Below are 25872 nucleotides of genomic sequence, written 5' to 3'. Positions count from 1 at the left end.
TATTTGCATTCTGTTCACAATTCACTCCTTAATACGGTTCCTTCATGATACGATGCTTCCATCCGATTTTTTTCATCCCTCATAACGCGCTTGAGCGGATGAATCGGTACATCCTAGGCTTAGTAGCTGCCAATGCCGGGGGTCTTGCACCAATTGGCCTGGTAGCATCCGATGGCACCATCATAGACCCAGATGCCCTCGGCTAGGGAGAGACAGTAAAGGTCAGCAGAAGTTCTTTGGAACAATCTGAATAGATCGAAACTAGGGTTCACTCACAGAGACTGATCTCTCTGACAAGGGGCTTCTTCTTCTTGGAGTAGCACAAGCACTCCATGAGCAAGGGATCGGTGTTCTTGAGCTTGCAGCTCTTGCAGTCAAAGTCGCCGCTGTTGAAGCGCCAAGTATCAGCAGCTTTTCTCACAGAGAAATGTAGATAGTGAATTTTGAAGGTGCGAATGGAGCAGGGAACTTACGACTTGAGCCAGGTGAGGTTGCCGTCGAGGTTGCCAAGGCAAAGTCCCAAGTTGAGGTCGGTAAGGGTCTTCTTACCGGCGTTGTCCTTACACTCGGCAGAGAGTATCCATCTCTTGGCAACGCCGTCCGTATTCCAAACGATGTAAGGCTTGTTCGGCCCCTCTGTGAGCTGGAAGTTCTTGCACGACTTCTGGACGCACTCGGACTCAAGAGGGCAGTCGTGGGCCGAAGCCATGGTGGCGATCAGCGAGAGAACGGCAGTGGTGCTGATTACCTTCATGGTTGCGGTTCTGCTGTTTTTGACTAAGTGAAGTGATATAGATGAAAGAAGACAAAGCTTGAAAGGCCCAAAGTATGGATAGAACTGTGCTTCATAGAGGTGAGGAAGAAAGATGAGTTCTCGCGGAATGGACTAGGTTAAATATTAGAAGAGCGAAGACTGATATGACCTTAGAAAGACCTACACGTGACTGAGCGGTGAGAAGAGGTGTGATGATTCTGTCACAGGAAGCAGGAGCGAGCTGATGAGAAGGGAAAGCGCGGCCGGTGTTAGTGACGATGTCCCTTGACACCTCAGAATCGGGCGAGGTATCACACGGGTCTGGTCAATCTTCCTTGAAGTAGTTTCATGGTATACCGTTGATTTCGCTATTTGCTTGCAGTGAGGTATTGCAAGATAACATGCGTACGTCTCTTTTGAGTTGCACCAATGCTTGAACACTACAGAGTCAAGACCGCTGAAGACGCTGGGCACTGTACGTTTGCCTCAACTAACCATCACATCAGCTAAGACCTAAGAGAAAACACAAACAAGATATGCCGGTATGATCTTGGCTTCTGCTTACTTTCAGAAAAACGTGGACTTGATGGCATGTTTCCTCGTCGTTATCTTTATTGTAGAGCATATTTGCACAGCTGTTGTACACTACAAGCTACTTCAAAGCAATACAAGTCAAAGCCTCGATTGTGCAGGGGTGGCATCGCGAGTAAGCATACTTGTGTTTGCAAATTAGTAGTTTGTAGAAATGAGAGTGCTCTTTGCTTCGTCTTCGTGGGGAAATCAACACCATACTGCCATCGCGTTAAAAGCCCTCCGTCTACTCATGTTGGATATATGGTAGAGTTTTGTACGTACTTCAAGCTAGAGGATACGATGGATTTGATAAACAGTTTTCCTATACGATGCCACAATCTTCCAAGGACTCCTCGAATACCAACCTCCGGATCAAACTTACCGTCCACCTCCAACAGCCTCCTCGGATTGTGCTGCCTCTTTACATCTCCCTCACTTCATACATAGTTGTTGGACTGCCTCACGCTGCGGCCCCTGCCTGTGTGGTTCCTTCCCTTGCTTTTCTGCTCGAGTTAGTTGCTCCTGGTTCCCATCATCCCCTTGGCCAGGCCCGTCCAGCATGTCAGAAACAGGCAGCGAAATACGCTCCACGGTTTCCTCCAAACCGAACACTTGCCACCTTATCCTTTTTCCATGATTCCACAGCGAGGTGTTTGGCCCGCATAGCGCGTTTCACTATGCCATTCTCTTGTCAAACCGACCTAATACTTCGTTGCCTAGCTTTTCCCACTTGGACAGCTCGAAAGGCGAGGCGATGTTTATGCCTCCTGTCAACCATGTCCCGCCAGGACCAAAGTGCTTTTCAACAAGTGTGTTCACCACCGGATAGTCTACCTCACTCGCTATAATTATCGTAGGACCCTTTTAGTGAGTCATGTGAACATACCACTGGCGACCTCTTTACCCGTTACGTTATGGAATGGCCGAGCAACGACCGAGTGCCTAAGATCAGGGGGCAGATCGTACGTGAACCCCACGAATAGGAACTATCTCCTGTCATCTTGTCCGGAACTCGTTGATACACGCAATAAGGTCCGACAAGCTCCCTATCGAAGATATAGGAGACCCGGACCAAACTCTTATGGGAGAAGCCTCAGAGGTGAGCTTTGTTACGATACCGAAGCTCCCGCCAGCGCCCACTAATGCCCAAAAGAAACCGACAGTCCCGTCTGAGACGCCGTGGCGATCTATCCGCCAGCAAGCACGACCTCCGCCTCCACTAGGGTATCAATGTCAAGATTCATAATCAAGCATTGCCGATGCGTAAAGCTAGTTTAATAATGTGATTTCGTATGCATTAGGTCATGGGGGCAGGGGCTCTAACATGGATAGTCATGACCAAGTTTGCTTTGGCCAGTATTCTATTCGGGTTGATTAATATTATTGGAAAGGATCAAATTATACCCGCATGTGTAGGGCACGAGTTGATCGAGTTCCACTTGTTGGTAGCCCCGTGAACGATTGGAATGTTGCTGATAGGATCTTCCCAAGAGATTGCTTTCAAGACGCTGATTTCTCTTGTTTGTGATCTGCTCCAACGTTCATGAACTTCTTTTGGTTGGTGGTGGTCAGAACCTGCCGATCTTGGTTCTCAACTCGACACTCTCTTGTCTCTGGCGGAAAGATAGATAACTTTCCTAAGCAGTTGGAATAATTCGAGTGGAAAGGAATCTTATCATTACTTCTGGAGAGCCTCTGAGTAAGCCTACAATATTATAAACGTACGGAAATCATTGCCCAACACGCAAGAAAAGGTGCATTCCTCCATTGGGCCCACGTCCGTTGATGACCTATCTTCCGCCAAGACTCACGTTCGACCCCGCAGTAGCAGCACTAGTAAACGAGCCAGAAAGGCCTAAATAGGTTGCCAACCGACGTCAGATACCACACCTAAAGTCTAATAGACGTGCCAAGCAGGTCGAGAAATACAAGAGGATCAAGAGCGGAGTAGCCCGTCGAGGCCGCGTTCTAGCATGATAAAGGTCCTCTCAATTGGAGGAAAATTGACCCCTATGCGCACCAAGCAGCCTTTGCCCATCGCCTACGAGCATCCCCCGCTCAACGTACATATAATGACCGCAGCTTCACCGTGCCGAGACTGACGGGCGTCACTCATATATCCGCTATGCAGATGTACAGAGATGTCATCGAATCTCTGCCCTGGTTGGTAAGGCGGGGCTTGTCGACCTGGTTATTTTAAATAGTCGTTCAGCCCCTAGACGTTGAGGATGGGTTTAGCTGCGACTGACGCAGTATCCTACTCATGATGAAAGCCGTTTCGAACTGGGCGTTGGTATCCTGTACCGGCTTCGCTCTAAGCGAGGCTCGGTCATTCTGGTCGTCGGTTCCTGCGACGTATGGAGACACGAGCGCAAACACGTATTTGCTCAAGGCCGGCTATCCCATCGGCAATGGTAAACTCGGGGGTGAGTCTCAAGACGCCGGACTACCCAGTGCTTGTACTCACCACTGCCAGCCATTCCGTTCGGCCCGCCTCATGCGGAAAAGGTCAATCTGAACATTGACTCTCTCTGGGCTGGCGGCCCCTTCGAAGCTTCAGTGGGTTCTAGTTCTTTTAACCAAAGAGATGACCTCAAGCTGAAGCCGAGCTTTTCAGAACTACTCGGGAGGCAACCCTACAGAGGCCAAATACCAGGCCCTGCCCGGGATCCGGTCGACCATCTTTGAGAACGGCACTGGAGGTAAGGCATTCTCGAATCACGAGTCGCACGAACACATCTAAACTCTCAACAGACGTATCTTCCCTCCTCGGCTCGGGGCAATACTACGGCGGGAACCGCGTCCTGGCCAACCTGACAGTCTCCATCAACGGCGTGGCCAACTACACCTCGTACAAGCGCACGCTTGACCTCACAACAGGCGTCCACACGACGAGCTTCACCGCAAACGGGGCAGCCTACGAAGTCACCCAACTCTGCTCGTACCCGGACCAGGTCTGCGTGTACCACGTCGCCTCGGACGCGACCCTCCCTGCCCTCACGCTCGGCTACGAGAACCAGCTGATCACAAACGACACCTTCGACATCCGCTGCGCCGAGGACCACGTCCGCTTCACTGGCGTCACGCAGCTTGGCCCGCCCGAGGGCATGAAATTCGACTCCATCGCCAAAATCGATAAGGGCGCCGCGGCGACGGACTGCACCTGCGCCGGCGCGTTGCGGGTCCACCCCGCGAGGGACCAAAAGACGCTCACGATCGTCGTCAGCGGCGAGACAAACTACGACCAGAAAAAAGGCAACCCGGAGAGCGGCTACTCCTTCAAGGGCCGAGACCCCGGCCCCGTCGTCGAGGCGCTCGCCTCCGCGGCCGCCGCGAAACCCTTTGCTGAGATCCTCGCGGCCCACGTTGCAGACTACCAATCCCTCCAGGACGCTTTCCAGGTCAGCCTGCCGGACCCCCTGGCCTCGGCGGAGAAGGAGACCGCTCACCTCCTCTCCGAGTACGTCTACACGGACGGTGGCGACCCGTTCCTCGAGGCGCTGCTGTTCGACTACTCGCGGCACCTGCTCATCGCCTCGTCGCGCACCGGCTCGCTCCCCGCCAACCTCCAGGGCCGCTGGACCGAGCAGCTGTGGCCGGCGTGGAGCGCCGACTACCACGCCAACATCAACCTGCAGATGAACTACTGGGCAGCCGACCAGACCGGGCTGGGCGAGACGCAGCACGCGCTGTGGGACTACATGGAGGACACGTGGGTGCCGCGGGGCACCGAGACGGCGCAGCTGCTCTACAACGCCAGCGGGTGGGTCGTCCACAACGAGATGAACGTCTTTGGGCACACGGCGATGAAGGAGGGCGCGAGCTGGGCGAACTGTACGTCTTCTTCATCCCCCCACCCCCCCCTTTCCACACCCCGACAACCCATCCCGTACTGACCCAAACCCCAGACCCGGCGGCGGCCGCCTGGATGATGCAGCACGTCTGGGACAACTTCGAATACACCCAAGACGTCGACTGGCTCGCCCGCCAGGGCTACCCCCTCATCAAGGGCGTCGCCTCCTTCTGGCTATCCCAGCTGCAGGACGACGCCGTCGCCCACGACGGCACCCTCGTCGTGAACCCCTGCAACAGCCCAGAGACGGGCCCGACGACCTACGGCTGCACGCACTACCACCAGATGATCCACCAGGTCTTCGAGGCCGCCCTCGGCGCCGGCGCCGTGGCCGCCGACTCCGAAGACGACGCCGCCTTTCTCGCGGCCGTCGCGGGTTCCCTCGCGCGCCTCGACAAGGGCGTCCACCTGGCCTCCTGGGGTGGCCTGAAGGAGTGGAAGCTGCCCGACGCGTACGGCTTCGACAGCCCGTCTACGCACCGCCACCTCTCCCACCTGGCGGGCTGGTACCCGGGCTACTCGGTCGCCTCGTTCCTCGGCGGGTACGCCGACGCGACGGTCCAGGACGCCGTGCGGGCGACGCTGCGCGCGCGGGGCATGGGCACCGCCGAGGACGCCGACGCCGGGTGGGCCAAGGTCTGGCGCGCGGCGTGCTGGGCGCGGCTCAACGACACGGACCGCGCGTACGAGCTGCTGCGGTACGCCATCGACGTCAACCTGGCCGCCGCCAGCGGGCTCAGCATGTACTGGGCCACGAGCCCGCCATTCCAGATCGACGCAAACTTTGGCCTAGGCGGCGCCGTGCTGAGCATGCTGGTCGTGGACCTGCCGCTGCCGTACGCGGCGCGAGGCGAGGTCAGGACCGTGGTCTTGGGGCCAGCGATCCCGGCGAAGTGGGGCGGCGGGGCCGTCACGGGGTTGAGGATCCGGGGTGGCGGGGTCGTTGACTTTAGCTGGGACGACGGGGGCGTCGTTGGTGAGGCTGTTGTGGTGTCCGGGAGCAAGCCTGGCGGCGGTAAGGTCCGGCTTGTGAATGTTCAGGGCAAGGCGTTGGGCGAGGTCTAGGTCATGACGGCGAGTTGGACCAATGTCAGAATTGCAGACGAGGATTGACGGTACCGAGCATAAGACGGTCGATTCATAGCCGGTTCCCCTCATCGCGCGAGCTTACGGGGCCCAAGTGCGTCCCTTGACACTGCGGCGGATACCCCCCCATCCTGTGAGCCAGGAAGGACATCCTGTGTTTGGAGCCTTGATCTTCTCTATGAAGTAGAGAGATTATCGGAAACTCGGGCTCTAGGCGAAACCAGGTTAATTCTTCTCGACGATCCTCAGCTTAGACCACAAGTAACATACAAGGGTTCCAAAGCGCGCGCAACTTCAAGCCTGACATCCAGTGACCTTTACCTGAAACCATCACTCTCTGCTCAAGACCGACGGACCCTTGCACAAATCATATAGTGACGAGCAACTCCAACTGCTGTTGCTGTCTCTGAGCCCTTATCTCACTCCAAGGCTCACACGAGCGAAACGTCGGGGATGTCAACCACGAGGCCGCCATAGCAAGGACTTTAGTTCAAGTGTTTGAATGTTTTTCTCGTATTCATTCCAGCAAGGACATGATGATCTCAGTGGCATGTCTGAGCAGAAAAGCAGCTCTTCTCTGGTCCGCATCATCTCTCCTCGTGAGCTCTGCTTGATATCCTCTCACAACCAACTACCCAACAACGTGGGTTCAATGTACAGTTCCCCAACATCCGGATGCCCCGGCACGTTTGTTTTGTATATACAGAAAGGGAAGAAATCTTCCTTCAGAAGACAAGACATTATGTGAATAGGAAATTATCGCACAAACGCTCGGCAAATATTTTGGAATAAATTGAACATGTAAAAAAAAGAAGAAATCAAAGTCGTGACATGAGCGGCTGTCTTAGCCAGCAACGCCGGAAGCGGGGTACCCTGTTGGATGTTGTTAGCAAAGGTTTCATGTGACATCTCGGGTACAGGGAGAACTTACACCATGAACATGTAGCAATGATGGCATACAGGCAAATGAGCTGCAGCCCCTCGAGCCAATGACTCTTGCCGTCGCTAATGAGGTAGTTGACCAACAGGACGGCGACAAACAGCACGGCAACCTGGAACAGGTCGAAGCTGAGCGTCATGGCATCGTTGCCCATGCCCCATCCAATAATGACCAATAATGGGATGAGGAAGAGCGCGACCTGCATACTGGAGCCGACGGCGACACCAATGGCAAGGTCCATCTTGTCCTTGATGGCAACCGTGACAGCCGTGGCGTGCTCGGCGGCGTTACCGACAATGGGCAAAAGAATGAGACCGACAAACTCCTCGCTGATGCCGCCCTCCTTGGTGACGTAGTCAATGGAGCTGACCATGGCCTCGGCGCAGAAAGCGATCAGAACAGTTGCAAGGGTGAGGGTACCGACGGCGACGAAAAAGTGCAGTTGCGGCTCCTCCTCCTCGTCCTCCTCCTCTTCGTGAGGGTGCTGCATCATGATACGGCTCAGCTCCCGGCGCTCATCCTCACCCTCGCCGCGGACACCAGTCTGTGCCATGCGTGCTCCAGTGCCTGCCAAGCCACGGGCAAGCGCGCCCTCCTTTAGGCCACCGCGGCTCCAGGGCTTGGCCGCAACCTTTTGCGACTCCTCGTTGAACACGGAGTTGTGCGTCTTGAGCTGGAAGAAAAGGTACGAAGCGTAGATGATAAGGAGGATGACGGCGGTGCCGCGCGAGAGGGCGGCAACGTGAACGGGGTTGTCGGTGTTGTCGTTCTTGTCGAAGACGGTGGGGACAATGACGGAGGCGACTGCGAGAGCGAGGAGAGACGCGGCGGTCTGGGCGACGGTCGTGTTGAAGTACTGCTCGGATCGGTTGAGACCGCCAAAGAAGAAGCAGAAGCCCATGACGAGCAGCAGGTTGGAGAGGATGGAGCCAATGAGCGAGGTCTGCACGATCAAGACCTTGCCCTCGGCCAAGGCGAGAATGGCGACGATGAGTTCGACGGCGTTTCCGAAAGTCGCGTTGAGAAGACCTCCCAATGTCTCACCGGTTCTCAGGGCGATTTCCTCGGTAGCAAAACCCAGCATGGCTGCCAGGGGGATGATGGCGATGAAGTTGACGACGAAGACGGCGATCTTGTTGACGGAGCTGACGTAGCTGATGGCGATACCGACGGGGGCGGCCAATATCAAGACGTTGATGTACGAGCTAAGTAGCGTCCGTTGAAGCTGGTTGGCGAATGTGAAGGGGGTTTTCGGCTCCACATGTCTGATCAGGCCCGACTTTTGCTTCTTGGGCTTTTCCCTCTCCTCCTCGGGGGGTGCTTCCTCGTCCTGCGCAGCTTCGGTCTTGCGATTCCTCAGGACACCGCCTTCCTCGGGCTTGTTCTCGAACACGGTGTCGCCGCTCCCGCTCCCTGTAGCGGACCTCGTCTCTTTGCCCATGCTGTTGCGTACGGTCTCGGAATCCCTGGGGGCGGGTTCGCTCTGGACGTGATGTATTGTGTCTTCGGTTTCTACGTCTTCCGCTGCAGCTTCGCGCTGGGCCTCGAGGTTCGCGCCGTCCCAAGTGGATCGCTTGCTGGGGTGGCTATCCCATGACACATGGCGAAAGGGGTTCCATGTCTGCTCCTGGCTCCGGCGGCTGAGGCCGTGGGCTTTGCGTTTAATGTCGAAATGGTTGACTGAACCGATGAGATTCGGCATGGTCAGTAAGTGTTCGCAGCGAGAAGGCGCTGTGAAGAAATGGTGGGGAGGGGGAGAGAGCTCGAATTCACGAGGGGAAAAAAAGGTGAGGTGAGGTAAGGTAAGGTGAAGGGGGATGGTTCGTTAAGTGAGATGGGATAATGACGTGAAACCGGGTGTGTGGAGTGCAGGTGGGAATAATATGGGTAGGGATGGAGGGGACTAGGGCCGGACGAAGATTGCTCGCCGTCGCACTTGACTCGACGATTGCACAGATGGATGATTGGGGAAGGTGGGCTAGACTAGAGTAGTAGTCTAAGTGGCAGTTTCCCACCTGTCGAAAAAAGGAAGAATGGGTTCGGAAAAACAAAGAGTGGGAATGGGCATAAGAGAGTGGTGATATTGGAAACAGATGCGTGCGAGTGTTTTGAGGGTCGTTGTCTGCGCGTGTCTTGCCGAGAGACGATGCAACGGTGACGGGGATAGGGGGGAGGAGACGGGGGCGGGCGGGTAATGAAATGCTGTGCTGCTTTTTTTTTTCCCCTTCTTTCACTCTAGGTGGTACTCACAGGTGTTCATGCTAGCAACCGGCGGCAGTGATGACGGCCTAGGGTGTGGTGGTGTGTTGGTGGGATGCTTGTGCTTGTGCTCTGTGGCAAAGATCGGATCGCTTCAGATCAGCGCCCAGGTGTTGAGACGAAACGCGAACCGAGCTGTGTGGTGTCGGGGTCTTGGTATTGTCCTTTGGTCCGGTAACTCTTGAATCGTCTATTGATGTGCGTATTGTGCAGAAAGTACCGAGTCTGTCGGTGTGTTATTGTTGTTGTCTCTTATGGCCGAGGTGTTGTGGCGCGGCGGCAGTCAGTTGGCAGCGCGGAAGAGAGGCCTCCTTGGCGATATTTTCCGGGTTGGGTCGGGCGCCGGAGATGAGATGGGGCCCCGATGCACGGCTTGGATGGAGCGGCGTTGGGGAGGTGCTCGGCGACGAGAGTCCAATGGAGGGCGAGTTGACGCGCAAGCCGAGGGAGCAGTTGGCGCTGCTATGGGGACACACGACGACGGGGGACGACGAATACCGGGCGCGGTTGGGCTGTGTTGGTTTAGATGGCGAGTGTTTTGTTTGGATTCGCAACGGCGGCTGTATCGACGGAGTAGCGTACATGCAGCTCGGTGAGGCAGTGCAAGCAAAAAAAAAAGTGGGAGCAGAGGAACGAATGCGAGTCGTGTCGTCGGCAAGCTTTGTTGCTAGCTAGCTTTGATGCTGGCGGCTCCTCGATCAACCTGCTCGACCTTACTCAGCTGAGGCAAGGCGGGAAGGGTTGGCTTGGGTTGGGCTGCGCAGGGCGACGAGGGAAAGATGAAATAAAGGTTCCAGGTTGATGGAGGAAAAGGGAGAAAAGAAGAGAGACGGAAGATTGTAATGAGATGGAAGGAGGGAATGAGGGAGCTTTACCTGGTTCCTGCCCCCCCTTTGACCATCGCCCTTGGACGACTCTCAGAACGGTAGTGAAGTGCAAACGGGGTCGCTAGTGTAATTGCGGCGCCGGGGGGGTGACGATGAAAGGGACACACGCGCTCGTCGGGCCTGGGATGGTTTCAAGTGGCAGACATACGTCAGATTCCGCTGGCCACTGGCCACTGGCCGCTGGTGACTACCCGTTGGTCGCCCCGGCAGGTTTGCTGTGTCCCCTCCCATCCATCCAACCGGGACCCAAAATCGATGTGCAGGACGCTAATTTCCCTGAATCGAACGCTTAACTTGCACCTTGTGCGCCCATGCCCAATCCAAGATGTCCCGCCGTCACGACGGTCTCGTTTCCTCTCCCCCCCTGCTAGATGTGTGGCCTGGCCAGTCCGCCAATATCCTTCCGCCACAATAACACACACGGGAAGCGGGGCAACCCGTCGTCCCTTATTCCATTGGCAATTGCGTCTCCCCTTTTTTCCCTCTTTCCCATGCATACTGGTACATTTCCGGGTAGCATTTGTTCTCCATTCACTAGAATGAAAGAGAGGGAGAGAGAGAAAGAGGCCCCTGCGTCCGGGGACCTATCCAATTGCACCTGCCGCAGCACATTTGCTGGAGACGGTGAGGGAAAACACACGACACGGACAACACCAACGAGGAGGTGCCAATGCCTTCCAGGGGCGGACGACGTTGAGACGGTCCGTCAATTCAATGTCGTCAGCGTTTCCCGCTGACGTGCCAAGCCGAGACGCCACAAGCCTTGGAATTCTGCGCCGCCGCCGCAGCAGCGTGCACCCATCGCCCAAAAAAGACAAAAAAAAAAAAAAAAAAAAGGTCGTTGGAAACAAGCTTCTGCCAAGCCGAGACGTCTTCGCCTCATGCTCTCAGTCGACGGCCAAGCACTTCGAGATCCCCTGCCAAGGCGGTAGAGTCGATCCCATCGTCTTGGCCTTTCTTCTTCTTCTTTTTCTCTCTTTCCTTTGTTGCTTCTTCTCCTATTCTTCTACTCCTCCGAACGGAGCAGGGTAGAGCATAATTCTCAACGTGGAAAAAAACGAAATGATTGCGGGAAAATTGACACTCGCACATATATTCGTCCTTATTACAGCCAGCCACCCACTGCGTGGCGCTCAGTCGCATCACCGTGCATCAACCCACCCCTACACGGAGGGTGCAAAACTGCTGGAACCAGGTCGGAGTGCGCACAATGACATCAGCCACCTTTTTTCCCCCGAGGCCAGCCACACCGATGCCCCCCCGTCGCGAATGGTCGCCCACCTGTTTTTATCCTTTTTTTTTCTTTTTTTTTCCTCTTGCACCTGCTCACATCGCAACACCGCTTCAAATCAGGTATCATTCACCTCATGCATTGACAGCACCTACCTCCCGCCGGTCCGTAAACTTGGCCTGATGTCGCCAAACCCTCTCCTGCGCCCAATCCAGGGCGCGGGCTTCCGTGGCTTGGATGGACAGGGGGCACCATTCGATTGACTTTGAGCAAAGCAGGGCGCCCTCCGGAATTCCTAAACCCTCAGCAACACACTACCTAGGTAGGTATTGTACATGCCTTGCCTCAATAAGAAAAGAGACAGAGACACTTTCTTGCCTCGTTCAGGCGCGGAAGACCTGCCTCATTGGATCGTGTGTACCATTCCAGACCCAGAGAGATCAAGGGGGTGACTACCTATGCGCCCACCACCACCACCACCACCATAATATTTGAGATTTTGAGTTAATCGCTCGCTCCCGACAAACGCTGTAGGGATGGGATGCTCGAAGCAGCCCCTCCCTGCAAGCCACGCCTCCCTTCCCCAGAACGAAGCATCGCGTGGCTGAGATGCGAGACCGGCATGGAATCGTCCTCCTCCCAACACCCGGGTAAGCAACCAGCCAATGCCGCGCCGTGCGCCAAACGGGCTTGCATCCTCCCGCATCCCGATCACCATGGCCACATGCTGTCACAAGACGCCACCAACCGCCTCAACGGGGCCATCCACATCCCAGGCGCACGCTCGATGTGGCGCAGCACGCTAGTCCTCCCCCGTTTGCTAAGCCACACCTGTCCAGCGTAGTCTCCTCCACCCTTACCTAACACCTGACGGCCCTCACACAAACGTGTTACACGGCATCGCGAGTTGGATATGTTCATGAGCTTCATAATCATCTACGTAGAACAGTACACGTATCCACACATGCCCACCGCCTCACTCCCGCTCCCTCTCGCGAACCTCCCTCCGTGGCCCCCCGCCCCCCAGCCCCAGCCCGTCCTGCACACTCGCCCTCCTGAGGAACTGCATCCCCGCCGCCGGACTGCTCATGAGACTCCTCGGCCCGGGGCTCGGGCTGCCCCCTAACCCCCTCAGACCCTCCGGCCCTCCGCCTCCTCCAGGCCCTCCCCTCAGCGTCTCCAGCCCCCATGGCCCTCCTCCCGGCCCCGAGGCGTGCAGATCCCCCAGCACCCCGGCAGGCAACCCCAGCGTCGGGATGCTCGCCTCCGGCACCGCCTCCAACCCCATCGTCGTCGGCCTCATCGCCCCCGGCGTCGTCATGGACTGCGGCGGGCCCCTCTCCAGCGTCTCCTTGTAAAACGCCTCCAGACCGGCCTTGTCGCTGCAAAACGCCTCCAGCTGCTCCAGGATCGGTATCGGGTCCGCCGCCGCCGCGCCCAACGCCGACGCACCGCCACCGCCGCCACACCCTGCGATGCCAGTCGAGCTGTTGACGCCAGACTTCATGTCCGAGGCCCGGACTGCGGGACTCCCGCCAGCGTAGAACACGGGCTTCACCATCGGGCTGCTCATCGGCGTCGGCTCGGGGATGCCAAAGGGCGTGTACGACCCGACAGGTATGATGCGCCCGCCGCGCTCGACGACGGTGTTGCTCGGGCCGCCGCCGCCGCCGTTCGCCTCCCGCATGTCCTTGAGCTCCTTATCCCGCGCCGCCGAGGCACGGTTGCTAAACAACCTGTTGGCGAGGACTAGAAAGTGCCCGTCGTCCGTGATCTCGGCGAGCAGCACGCCCGACCGGTGGATGTACTGCGAGTACTTGAAATCCGGCCGGCCCCACGAGTAGCTGACCTCGACGTCTCGGGGAAAGTTGGACGCGGCCTCCATGTCGAGGACGAAGTCGAGCTTCCGCATAATGGCCTTTTGGTAAAAGTGCTTGCCCGGCGCCGTCTGCGGCGCGAACGAGTTGGGCTCGTAGTATGTCACCGGCTGCTGGCTCGGCGGCGGCACCGACAGCTTGATGACGTACGGCCGCCGGAAGGGGTTCACCTCCGTGATGGAGCAGGCCTCCTTGATGGGCACCTCGACGAGCCGCAGCCCGTACGTCGCCGCCTCCCGCGCCCAGCCCTCCACGACGTCCTCGATGAGCTTTGCCGTAACGTTCATCCAGTCGATGCGGATGTGGTAGCAGTTGTCCGGGTTGTGCAGCCGGTCGTAGTGCAGGTCCACGCGCTCGGGCCGGTACGACCGCTTGCGGTGGTCCACGTCGTACTTGATGACCTTGCTGAGCACCACCTTGGGCATCTTCTTGTTGAGCATGACCGAGTGTGCCGTCGGGGTCGTGGACCCCGAGATGGGTGAGTTTTCCTCGTTGATGGACGTCGGCCGCGAGATCATGCCCGGGCGGGGCGAGTCGCGCGGTATGTTCTCCGACATGGGCGTCGACGGCACCGACATGTCGCGCCGCCGCGCGTTGAACCAGCTCGGCGGGTGCGGCTTGGCGTACTCGCTGGCGATTGAGTAAAAGTACTGCCCGTCCCTGAATGCGTGTCGTTTCTCCACGTGCTCGAACAGCCCGCCGCGGTCCTTCTTGTCATCCAATCTGTCGTACGTCTTGACCATGAGCATGTTGCCCAGCTGCTCCGCTTCCTCGCGGCTGTCCAGGTCCTCAAAGTTGTCCATGAGCCACGTCGTCATGTCCGACCCGATGAAACAGTTGTAGTGTAGTCGCAGATGCCATCTCCGGTTCTGGAGCTTGACGCCGCCGTTCTCGACGGGCTGCTGTATCGCCTCAGCCAACGCCGCAAGGTTGAGGTTCGACTTGCGGAAGTGCTCCCGGCTCGAAATGAGCTGTCCCTTCCGGCTCTCTCCCAGTCCCTCAACCAGCGGCAAGTTGTCGAGCTCTGCCGCGATGACGACGGACGGGTCTTCCGTCTTGTAGACAATGTCCAACGGGTTGGGGTCCCGCTTGGACTTGGCGGTCTGGTATCTGCGCTCAAACGGTGGGATATACCGGTGCTTCTGCCAGGACAGTGACAGCCTCCTGATGCCTTCCAACCGAACCTCCTCGGCGTTGTCGCCGGCCTGGTTCCTAGGCACCGCCGACGACCGGGACACCATCGGAATCAGCACGAACCGCGCGCGCCAGAACCGCAGGTTCTCCGTCATCTCGTCGTGGTGTCCCGCGAGATACGAATCAATATAGTTCCAGTTTCTCTCCGGCCTCGGCGTGGATATGTCGACCTCCTGCGTCTGGTACCCGCTGTCCATCAGGGTCCGGATGGCAGGGCGGTACAGCGGGCCCGAGTTGGAGCTTCCAATAGTCGACTCGGCGGGCTTCCGTATGTAGATATTGACCTCGACCTCCGTGCCGTTGACGCACGAGAGCTGGTGTATCGTGTTGCCCACCGACAGGAAGATGCTCGTGCCGTCCTCCATCGCCTGGTCGCGCGAGAAGATGTCGGCGATTCGTAGCAACCTCTGGCCAAAGGCCTTCGCGACGGAGGGACCAATGACGACTTGGAAGCCCTGGGAAAAACGCAGGCTGATCAGCTCGCGCAAGAACTCCTCTCTTGACTTTGGCTCTTCGTTGAGTTCGTCGTCGGCGTTCTGCGCAATCACGTAGGGCTGTCGCTGATATTCCATGTCAAACTGTGCTTTCGTGGGGAAGTACTCCGTTGTCAGCGGCACGGCAGCCGGGCAGCAGAGCGCCTTCCACTTCATAACTTTCATCTCCGAGGTTCTCGGGAACACATGCTGCCACCGGCTGTAAAGCACAGTGTCATCGAGCTTGTTCCGGTCCGGATTGGACGGGTTGAGAACCGTAAGCCAGGGCGAGATCGCCGTAGTCGGCGACAACGTAGACGGCAACTCAGGCATGGCCCCAGCACGCAGCTTGCTGTTGAACATCTTGGTGTTGTCGTCCTCTGCCCTTAAGACGTGCGAGTTTCTCTGGTCGGGGTCCTCGCGGAGGTGGTCTTTGCGCGCCAGCGACGACGGCAGGACCGAGCCGTACCGATGCTGCTGGCTCACCGAGCTCTCGCCCCTGCGCGACGACTTCATGTTGATGGGTATGCTCGGCGTAGAGGGCAGGTCCTTGAGCGTGTCCCTCGAGTTCGTCCGGAACAGCTGGGGCGAGAAAGAGGACATGGCCGGCTTGATGATCTGCGGCGATGAAGGCCGCGGCATCGTCGACATGACCAACGGCGTCGTGGGGCTCGCCACGCTCTGCTCGGTCGAGGCCTTGACCGTCTCAAAGCTAGCCTCGGCGGCCACAACCTTTGGCGCCGCGATGCCGAATCCCCTCAAGCCGAGGCTGATCTGCCGCATGAACTTGGGCGGTTTCGACGGCGAGTTCACCGACGACATCTTGGACGTCACACTCTGGGAATCGGGCGTCGACGACGATGCAGGGGAAGACGTCGAGCCTACTGCGGAGCTTGCTGTTGTTGTCGCGGGATGGTTTGCAGCTTTCCGTGCACTGGCAACGATTTCGGCCTTCTCGCTGTCGGCGATATTGACCGATAGCTTCCGACCCGCAGCGACGGCTGCGAGGCTCTGGTTCGGCACAATCTTCTTCTCGGGCAGCGATGTGCCAAACAGTCCCGTGTCTTCCATCAGCTGCCGCCTCGTCGTCTCCTCCAGGTCCCGCGATACCCTAGCGTGCGCGGGGCGCCGCGACTTGGGCAACCGCGCCCTCGTCTCGTCATACTCCTGCAGCTGCTTCCATAGCGACTTCTCGCCCGGCTTGACGAGCCTGTCGGGCACGAACCTCTGGAACCCATAAACATGGTCGACAAGCGTGTCCGGGTGCCGCTTCAGAGGGATCGCGGCAATCTCGTCCGTCCCGCCCAACCGCGACCGCTGCGTGGAGCTCTTGGTCTCGGTTGTGGTGATGGGGAACAGCGGGTCGGCTTGTAGCGGCGTCGTCTCGATTTCGTTGGTCTCGAGGACGCTCCGCATCTGCAGGTCGTACATGCGCGCGCGGATCGCAAAGTCGTCGCTATCCTGCTCCTCCTTACCCTCGGACACCGAGAGCGCGATGCCTTGATATGACAGCGCCTCCTCCGACGTCCCGGTCCAGTACGAGACGTGCAGCCACTGTGGCAGCGCGTACGACCATTCGTCCTGCGGATTCGCCAGGGTGTCGATGCGGTGGGCGAGCTCCAGCCCCTTGGTCGGAGACAGCGACTCCGAAAACGACTGGTAGCTGCCGATGACGGGCGTGGCCTGCTGCTTCGGCGTGCTCTCGCGGCTCCGTACGGACCTCGTCCTCGAGAGGCCATGTGAGCCTTCCGACGTCTGCGGGTTATGATATCGGAACAGAGGAACGGAGTGGAGGGGCATCTTGGGCACGCAGATGAGGTCGATACCGATGCCGTTCCCCACAAGGGCCTCTGTCGTTCGGCGGAGGGACTCGTACTCGACCTCGAACACGCCGGGCCCGGGACTGATGACGACGATGGAGATGCCTGTCCGCATGAGGTCGCGGTCGACGTAGTCATGCGCAAACTGCGACGACGCAAGGTTGATCGCCTCCAGGAAGTTGCCGTACATGGCCAGCGACGACTCGGCCTTGACCCGGTTGGACGCGATCCCCTTGCCGCCCGTCTCCTCGGCCAGCGGCACGAACGCGCTGCCGGCCTGTTGGTGGTGCAGGCTGATGTCCCTACGGAAGAAGTTGAACTCGCGCTTCAGCTGGTAAAGAATCGTCGTCCACTCGCCGCTCGCCATCTCGCTCACGACGACGCGGTAAAAGTCCTTGTACGGCCTGCGCTCGCCCGAGATCTGGGCGCCCGTGTAGTAGTCTCCGTGCAGCGTGCTGCTCGCCAGCTCCGTCGTCAAGCCCGTGTCATACTCCACTCTCGCAAACAGCACGATGCTCACGAGGTGCTTCGCCTTTAGTTTCGCCCACTTCTTGAACAGCGCCGGTAGGAAACCGTTGACGACTTTGTTGAAGAGGATCTCGCCAGACCCTTCCGAGTCGAAGTCCCACATCTCCCGCGCCATCTGTATAAACAGCACATACCGTGCCGACTCGCTCCGGAAAATGGGCCTCGTGTTCCTTGTAAAGAACGCCGAATGTGTCTTGCGCCCGTCCACAAACACCGCCGTGACCTGTGCCTTTATCGTGCCCATAAACAGTATCGATTGTCCTTTATACACCGTCCTTTCCGTCAGCTCGCCGATGGCAAGCCGCCACATGTCGGACCGCGAGAGGTACTGGTCCTTGAATGTGAGCTCGACATGCGAGGCTGCCGTCGCGGGGCTATCTGCGTCGACGGGCGTCAGGAGCACCGACGTGCCCTTCTTCATCCCAAAGGCGTCAGCAATATGCTTGACGACGTAGATATCTACGTTCGGCAGGCGACTCCTGAGCTCCTTGGACATCTCCTTGGCGACGAAGAAGTACTTCTTCCCCAGCGCCGTGCCCTCCGCAGCCACATTGTCTCCCTGCGATGCGCCTGCTCCTATGCCACTGCCGCCGGCAGCGTTCCCGCTGCGAGCCGCATGGTCCTTGGTCGCTGTCTTATCGCCCTCAGTCTTGATTACTGTGATAGCCACCAGGCTACCTGGCCTGACGTCGCCTTTGACCAGGTCCGGGCTCAGGAGCACTTCGTCGCGCGAGTATCCCTCGTTGACGGTGACTGTGCACCTCCGCTCGAGGCGTCGCTGCTTGACAGAGCTGGACGAGTTGTCGCCGCGGATGGTCGATGCGCTGGAGACGGTATCGGGAGATCGGGGCGAGTCGACGGACGATGTCGCTGATGGCGGCTCGAGACTACTCCGGCTGAATTGACGGAGATGGGAGGACCAGTTGGGCCCCTTGCGCAAAGAGGGGGTTGCGCTAGCATTGCGAGGCATCGTTGGCCGAAGAGGGGTGTAATCAGTGTACTTTGTTGCGCCGGGGGAGGATTGGGAGGAGGGGGGGCTCGTCAAGGTGGGCCTCCGTGGTGGTGTCGCAGTAGCATTTCGAGTTTGTCGTTCGAGGCGATGGGATCGTTTCGTGTGCGCCGGCGGTTCTATATGATTGCGTGCTGTCGATGTGACTATATCAGTTGTGCCTTGAGCTTCCCCAAGTAATGGTGGTGGTGCAGCGTTGCAGCTGTAGCTTCATTGCGACGGCAGAATTGCGGTCATCGAGCTCCCACTGATATACACCGCCTTCTATTTTGGGTGAATCTCCCCAGGTTTTAGACGTTTGCGTCAAGGTCTCACTTGGTCTCGCCTGGCCGCACCTCGCTTGACCGAGGTGAGACCCAGAACTTGGCCTTGCCGTCTAAGTCGTCCAATGTATTAACTTTCGCCAAACACCCGTTGTAATGCCATGAGTAAATAATTCATTCTCTCTTCAGGTGTTTGTTAGATGAAAAACGGCCATCTCGGGCGTCAAGGTCGCTCTCCTCAGTATACCGTCCAGTCCAAGGCTCAACCCGCACAACTCAGTGCTGCCGCCATTTTTCGTCCTCCGCTTATCATTATCAACAGAACGCTTACTGGCCTCACCATTGCATTTCATCTCGGTCAGGGCCACCAGACCTGTCACGATATCACCATCCGGGCCCCGAGAATACGTGCAGAACTAGCGATGCCATCGGTTTGTGACACTGTAACAGCAGACTCAAACTCTCTCATAAACACTGAGCATAGAAACGAGAAAGAGAAATGCAGCTTTCCGAAAACTCCGACGCTTGACATCTTAAGCGTGTTCTCCCTGCAGAGTCCCTTTCGTCCCAACTTGTATACATACGTAGGACTGCGAGTCATCTTCCGAACCTTAATAATAGAAAACTCACCGTGCTCATGTCGTGCCCAAACGGGAATGTTTGTCTCGTGTTTTGCAAATGAGCGTCCGGCTGTACAATGGCCGACACACAGCTCAGGTTGTACGATCACATCAATGTGTCTCCTCCAGCTCTTGCGAACAACAAAAAGGGTTGGCGCGATACATCAAAGTCGGCGACGTCCATCCCTCGACTTCCCAAAACACTAGGTTCATCAATCCTGTGACTTTTCATTATGACACCCAAATTTACCACGGCATCCTTCCACATAACTAGGAAGCAGCGCCTGGTTGCCACGATCGCCATATCTGCCGGCTTCTTCCTCGCTGAGCTAGTCATCGGATTCCGCACAAAGTCGCTAGCGCTCATTGCAGATGCTTTCCATTACGTAGGTGCAGCTATATAGCTGTAGAGTTTCTGTCAGCACCGAAGGCTAACGTAATACTAGATGAACGACTTGATAGGGTTCGTCGTTGCATTACTGGCGGTAATTGTAAGCCGAATCACTCTGAAGCCCGAAACCGGTGACGGGCTAATGTCTGCCCCCAGTTCTCGGAACGAAAGACCTCACCCAGGACATTGACGTTCGGTTGGAAACGTGCTCAAACACTGGGCGCATTCTTCAATGGTGTATTCCTTCTCGCTTTGGGCGTCAGCATCCTGCTTCAAGCGGTCGAGCGATTCAGCAACCTCACCCGTAAGTATTTATACGAATGATGACTGATTAGGCTGATCACACGTAACTAGATGTGGAAGATCCCATTCTGATGCTGATTATGGGCTGTGTTGGACTTGGTCTCAATGTCCTCGTTATGAGCTTTCTTCACGGTCAGCAGAATTACAAGTACAGAGATGACTGTGCTCTGACAACCCTCATAGAGAACCACCATGGCCACGATGAGTACGAGACCGATCAGTGTGAAGGAGAATCCATCGAGGAGCCCGTTGCCCCCGGTTATACATCTCTAGGAAGCGTGGGTGTATCCGTCTCTTTGTTAATTCAGGGTCTGACTGCTCTTAGTCGCAGCAAACGGATTCGGGCCCCGAGGAGGCTGAAATTAAACATCGACACGGTGGTCGTGATCTCGGCATGCTCGGTGTCATGATCCACGTCATTGGAGATGCCATCAACAACGCCGGCGTCATAGTAGCAGCTGTCGTCATTTGGAAAGGAAACGGGGACGGCCGGTTCTATGCGGACCCGGGAGTCAGTCTCTTCATTGCCGTGACCATCATGGCATCAGCATGGCCCCTTTGCAAAAGGGCTGGCTACATCTTGATGGAAAGCGCGCCTTCCGATGTTGACCTGGATAATGTTCGATCCGAAATAACCAAGGTAAGAGTCTGCTTCCGAGCCTTTGAATCGACCGTTCAATTTGACGAATATTAGATCTCTGGTGTCGAGTCGGTTACAGAGCTTCTTGTTTGGAGGATCGACCAGAAGACGACACTGGCGACGGCCCACATTGTAGTCGCGGACGACAGTGTGAGCAGCTTCGACGCAAAGGTGACGGCTATCGGCGCAGGTCTGCGAACTTATGGGATCCACTCCATTGCTTTGCAACCTATATACCGGCCTCGCAAGGGTTCAGTAACTCCAGATGCAGGAGATCGTGAATCCGCAAGTAAGGTCTCGGAGGGAGTGAAATCCTCTTGATCAACAAGGTCTTATCGTCCTGTGAAATGGTGTTTTGGACGAGGCTACGGGCTTTTGCAAAACACTCAGTTTCGTCAAACCGTTGTCTTGGACCAAAGGCTCGCAGAAACAAGATTGGAAGTCACGGGATTGCTACTCGATGAACTGGGCTTTGAGGAGGCGCCATGGTAAGTGACTTCACCTTGGCTGGCGGCATCCGTCAATCCACGCGCGGATACTTTGTACACCGAAGCGAGCTTGAGCCTCAAGCTGAAAATAGACTGCTGCCTACGAGAACCCTGTCCAGCATGCGACGGGATGTTACCGCCACTCTAACGTCGATGAAGAGAGAGATGAATAGTACCGCATTGTTTCGATACTGTACGGGTCATGGCCTTTGACAAGTATCATGGCGGAGATTATGGGATACAAAAGGCCCCTCGGCAATTTGCATGGGTTCTTTGTCGCCTTCGGCTGAGGAAAAGGAAACGGGATAAACCCGTCTTGTTGTCTCAGTGGTGTCGTGTAGCGCCATAAATGATAGTTCAGTGTGTTCCAACTCGCTTCCTGGGTTTTCTGATTGGAAAACGACGATGCTGATAGCGTCACGAGTTGAGGGGCCGCGAGAATGGGGCTGCAGTTGGATACGGTGTTATTTTGCCTTGGATAGAAATCCTGGCTTCAAAACGTGCCGACCAGATACCTTGTACATAATTCAGGGTGAAGTGCACCTATGCTCATCTCTCACGTAGAAATGAAAATCGCCAAACCCAGATGGCAGGGGATAGCAGGTTTGATAACGGCGATCTTGACCATTGGCCATCGCCATCCACCTTTGACATCGCCTCATATTTAGCGCTATCTTTCCAAGGGGCATCGACTCTAGAGGGCTCTCTCGCAGTCCCGAGTCCATGGTAAGACCTTCTCTCTCTCTCTACGGGGAGTGGTGGACGCCCCCCAAGGTACGTGGGGGGTCACTCTGCCGAAAGTGGGTGCATTGTGATTGCGGGCTTGGATCTGCATTTCTGAACGACATACTGAGATGGCCTTGGCGTTTATGTCCTTGGGTGTTGGCTATCTGTGATTCAGAGACCTGAGGCGCGCCTGTGGCCGGTTTTGCTTACATGTGCGTTGCTTATGGTCAGCGTCGTATTTCACAGCCCAAACTGTAGAATGATGGCGTCCTGTGTCACCCAATATCATCCTTGAGCTATACACAACATCCAGGCTGCGTACAACAAATCGGTGCTTCGATAATGACGTATGGTTAGTGAGCAATATTCGCCCCTGTGACTCGGATCGGCTTGGGTTTCTTATAGCTACAGGTAGTTGTTAAACCATGAGTGCAATTGCGAAACAGGGTCATGGTCTTGTGGTGTTATGAAAGGCCATCCAGGATGCTGCTCCGTGGTCGAGCTAGATACACATGTATAGCCGACATGCTCCTTTGAAAAAGATCATTGCTCCCGTCTTTACTGCCAAGTATAATAAGCCGGGCAGGCCCGACCCGTCTCGTGGACGGACGGGCAAAATAATTCGGGCGGAGGGATTGGAATATGTAGCATCAGCAATGGACAATCGGCGATTTCCAAATCGGTTAGGTTGGAGGAGCTTTCGGGATTACCGCGAGAGGCAGAAGAAACCCGCCTAGGGTCAGGCGACGCTAGCCGAGAGCGTGGCAACGGCTACACAATGAGACATACTCGTGTTGTTATTCGACGTTCCAACCGAATGAGCCAGCCATTTGGAAGATGAGGCTGTAGCGAGACAGGAGGACTCGGCGGAGGAGGGCCGACCATGGGAACAGGTGCAAAATTGGTATACTGGAAACCGGAACAGGGCCAGTCTTCCATGGCTGATGTCACTGGGATGTTGACGACGGGGAGGCGTTCCGCCGAGTGTGCACTGTCTGTCGCATGGCCTTGTCTGAGAATTGGGTTGGTGAATGGACAGATAAGGGGTTTCCCTTGACTCCGACAAAGGACACACCGCTACCTTTTGATGGATTGGATGGCCAATAACTGGCATTATAATCACCGGGACGATGAGAGGTGAGATCATACCGCAATATGAGCCTCGAAAGTTTGCGGGTCTGGGCGACAACGAATTCTATAATGGTGAGGTAGGTTGATAAGCGCCCGCTCACCGCGTCCATGCTTCCGGATTCCGCTCGCCATTTGCAGCTCGCTGGGGCGAAACAAGGTGAGGCTTGCTTGTTGGTGAACAAGTTGCATGGACGGACTAGCCGGCGACGGAAGGCTATGGGCGAGTCCCGGAGAACCGTGCGTTGGGACACTTTTGCAACGGCGCGATTGCTGGGCAGCAAGCAGGTGTCCCCAGGAGCCTGGAACTTGGGCCAATGCCTGCCTCCCCTGTGATCATTAATGGACAGCTGACGGAGTTGCTTGCCGAGAACAAGATGGCGTGTAGACCATAAGGTGACGCTGATACTCTTTCACAAATAGGAGGTTCGCAAGGGGCTAAGCCGGGATGCCTGATCGAGTGCCTATCGTGGAAGGTGCATCCAGTATCACGACTCGATCGGCGGGCTCTTTTGTCGGTGTGGGTAGATGTTTGCTTGACTACGAACGAACGCTGAACGGGTTCTTGGGAAAAAGCTGTGGGTATCATAGGACAGAGTTTGGCTAGGGCCTATGTTGGCCGGCGGCGCAGGTGTCCGCCAAGACCGTCGTTGGGAGAAGCTAGGTTTGACATGCGCTTCGCGTGTTGGTGTGCAGTCCGTGGTGTGTGACGAGCATGCTGTCCACGGGTGTGACGGCGCATCTGCTTCTGAGGTTGCTGGACGAGATACGCAGTGAAGACGAAGAGCAGACAGTTGGCGGACGAAGCGGGCACATGGCAACAAAGCGGGCGACAGCAGACGCAACAATTAGCCTGCAGCTGCCCTACGTGTATGTGTCTCATCTGCAGCTCCGGTGCATCTTGGCTTGCCCTCGGCGCGTGGACATGAACTTCAGTTCTATTCGTGGGCCTCGAAAGGCTCATCGTAGTGGCAGTGCAACCCGAGAACAGCGCGCACAGCGTCATCTGGGGGGTGAGTCAAATTGCGCGTCGTACGGAGATTGATAAAGAGTTCCGTAGACGCGTTGAATGTGGTTCTTTCGGTATGCGACTCGGGCGTGGAATATTATTACCGACAAGGGAACGGGTATGGGTAACAATCATTCAAGGTTCCGGTTCCAGTTCCGGGAGCCGCGCGAAGAGCATATACCTTGCTTTGCCTGCCTAGACAACGAAAACGGGCATCTGATCCCTGGACAGCAACACTACGTATAGGCAACAAGTAGATTGACGGTCGGTGATATGGTCGAGAAGCGCCATACCTTCGCGCCGGAGGGTCCGATGTCCCTGACCATCAACGAAGGGAAGTATGGAGCAGCTTGGGTCAATGGGTGGCTTGAGTTTCTTGGAGATTGGGCGGCGCGGCCAGGAGGAGGGAGGCACGGGGGCCTGGAAAGCGTGAGCTGAGAAGAAGTAAAGCTGGTCGGGCCGGTGAAGTCCTCGACTTTGACGGCATGCCGCAGCGAGGTCCTTGTAGATGATGCTTGTCGGATTGTGACAATAGCAGTGCGGTGTGGTCGGTCTAACTGAGAGAGAGAATTCGGTCACTCACCGAGGCGTTTTCCCTGTCGTACAAATGGAGCATGACGGACTGCCGTGTCCCCAGTCCGAAGCGAGTGCTGACTGATGGGTGCCCCGTGTGGTCTGCCGCCGCTCCACCGTCCCGAATCAAAGCAATGCCATGGGCATGCCGCGCTTCTCCATGGTTGCTTGCAGTCATGTCGAGCAGCAGTTGCAGGGCCAGCAGCAGGTCATTCGCAGCGTTGTGGCCAACGTTGACTTGCATGTCTGTCCCCCTCCTTCTCGGGGCCATGTCAGCCAGTGAACGTGGGCAGTTTTGGTCTGGAGGGCCCGTGGTGGGGTGCAAGACGGACCATCTGCAACCAGTCGAGCAACACGCTGGAGCTATTGGCAGCCGGAGCACAAGCGTCAGGAGGGGGTCAAGAACGAATACCCATTAGCTGGCGACGGGACCCTTTCCAAGCGACTGATGTAATTTGGGGAACATCTGTCAGTCGTGGCAAGGGTATGCCTGGGCACCGGCAGCCAACGGCAGGCTGGACGCAGCGGATTGACGTGCTGTCAGCCCCTCATCCTTCATCTCTCGGGGGCTCAGGGAGGCGTGAGCGCAGAAGAATTGCAGGTCCGTCGGGTCGGCTCCGACAATGATACGCTGGGACGAGTGCTGCGCCAGGGCTGTAAAGTACATTCAGAAACATGAGAGGTGCGCCCCGTCACACTCGCTATGCTGTGAGACGGACCAGAACAGAAGCATCTCCTTGATACTCGACTACAGATAACGATGTGTTTGTCCCAGGTAGGACGGCGGTGATGATGATGATGGGAGGATGATGAGGGTTTCCTTGTCGGTGGCCTCAAAAGACCAGGGGGGGAAGCATAGCTCAGTCAAGACGACAGGTAAACGACGGAGACAAGCGAACGAAGCCCAAAGCAAGGCTGCTTTTCGCGGAGAGTTGATGCCCTGAGACAGGGAGACTTTCGGAGTCGGACATACATGGACGTCGGTCCAGGAAGAAATGACGAGGGACAAAGGGGATGGATCCTCGTCTGGAGCAGCATCTTGTGCGTCGTCGATGACAATCAGACCATGACGTGGGATTCAGGCGGAGGGGGCTGGAGTTGGCGAAGGTCAACACCACAGAGAGAGCGGGAGAGAAACCGAGAGAGAGACAGGGCTGACGGAGTGTAAAAGAAGCCGGACGGAACATATCAAGAAGAAAGGCTGAGAGACAGACAGACGGATGGACGGAAGGAAGGAAGGAAGGAAG

The 25872-nt window shown here is 56.7% G+C and overlaps 7 protein-coding genes across 7 annotated transcripts; 2 read left to right on the top strand and 5 right to left on the bottom strand.

Annotated features, from left to right (window-relative positions):
• Positions 1–119: 119 nt before the first annotated feature.
• Positions 120–754, bottom strand: ColSpa_05960 (uncharacterized protein; the record flags this gene model as incomplete). Its single annotated transcript, XM_049272172.1, has 3 exons — positions 120–202; positions 277–386; positions 474–754. The coding sequence occupies 3 exons, from the start codon at positions 752–754 to the stop codon at positions 120–122; spliced, it is 474 nt and encodes a 157-aa protein (XP_049128129.1).
• A 2839-nt stretch (positions 755–3593) lies between these two features.
• On the top strand, positions 3594–6245 carry ColSpa_05959 (alpha-fucosidase A; the record flags this gene model as incomplete). The annotated part of the gene is made up of 5 exons (XM_049272171.1): positions 3594–3753; positions 3804–3886; positions 3945–4029; positions 4082–5161; positions 5236–6245. 5 exons carry the CDS (start codon positions 3594–3596, stop codon positions 6243–6245), a joined length of 2418 nt encoding a protein of 805 aa, XP_049128128.1.
• Positions 6246–7110: 865 nt separating this feature from the next.
• ColSpa_05958 (vacuolar calcium ion transporter) lies at positions 7111–8908 on the bottom strand (the record flags this gene model as incomplete). The annotated part of the gene is made up of 2 exons (XM_049272170.1): positions 7111–7139; positions 7198–8908. The coding sequence occupies 2 exons, from the start codon at positions 8906–8908 to the stop codon at positions 7111–7113; spliced, it is 1740 nt and encodes a 579-aa protein (XP_049128127.1).
• A 3651-nt stretch (positions 8909–12559) lies between these two features.
• Positions 12560–18445, bottom strand: ColSpa_05957 (vacuolar morphogenesis protein 6; the record flags this gene model as incomplete). Its single annotated transcript, XM_049272169.1, has 1 exon — positions 12560–18445. The coding sequence occupies one exon, from the start codon at positions 18443–18445 to the stop codon at positions 12560–12562; it is 5886 nt and encodes a 1961-aa protein (XP_049128126.1).
• Positions 18446–19600: 1155 nt separating this feature from the next.
• ColSpa_05956 (zinc metalloprotease ZmpB) lies at positions 19601–21022 on the top strand (the record flags this gene model as incomplete). The annotated part of the gene is made up of 5 exons (XM_049272168.1): positions 19601–19753; positions 19915–20062; positions 20113–20339; positions 20393–20701; positions 20756–21022. 5 exons carry the CDS (start codon positions 19601–19603, stop codon positions 21020–21022), a joined length of 1104 nt encoding a protein of 367 aa, XP_049128125.1.
• A 3266-nt stretch (positions 21023–24288) lies between these two features.
• Positions 24289–24896, bottom strand: ColSpa_05955 (uncharacterized protein; the record flags this gene model as incomplete). Its single annotated transcript, XM_049272167.1, has 2 exons — positions 24289–24609; positions 24636–24896. 2 exons carry the CDS (start codon positions 24894–24896, stop codon positions 24289–24291), a joined length of 582 nt encoding a protein of 193 aa, XP_049128124.1.
• A 198-nt stretch (positions 24897–25094) lies between these two features.
• Positions 25095–25292, bottom strand: ColSpa_05954 (uncharacterized protein; the record flags this gene model as incomplete). The annotated part of the gene is made up of 1 exon (XM_049272166.1): positions 25095–25292. The coding sequence occupies one exon, from the start codon at positions 25290–25292 to the stop codon at positions 25095–25097; it is 198 nt and encodes a 65-aa protein (XP_049128123.1).
• Between the last annotated feature and the right edge of the window lie 580 nt (positions 25293–25872).

Source organism: Colletotrichum spaethianum, assembly GCF_022836535.1.
Source record: "Colletotrichum spaethianum MAFF 239500 DNA, contig13, whole genome shotgun sequence".
NCBI lineage: Eukaryota > Fungi > Ascomycota > Sordariomycetes > Glomerellales > Glomerellaceae > Colletotrichum > Colletotrichum spaethianum.
This window is presented reverse-complemented; position numbering and strand designations above follow the sequence as displayed.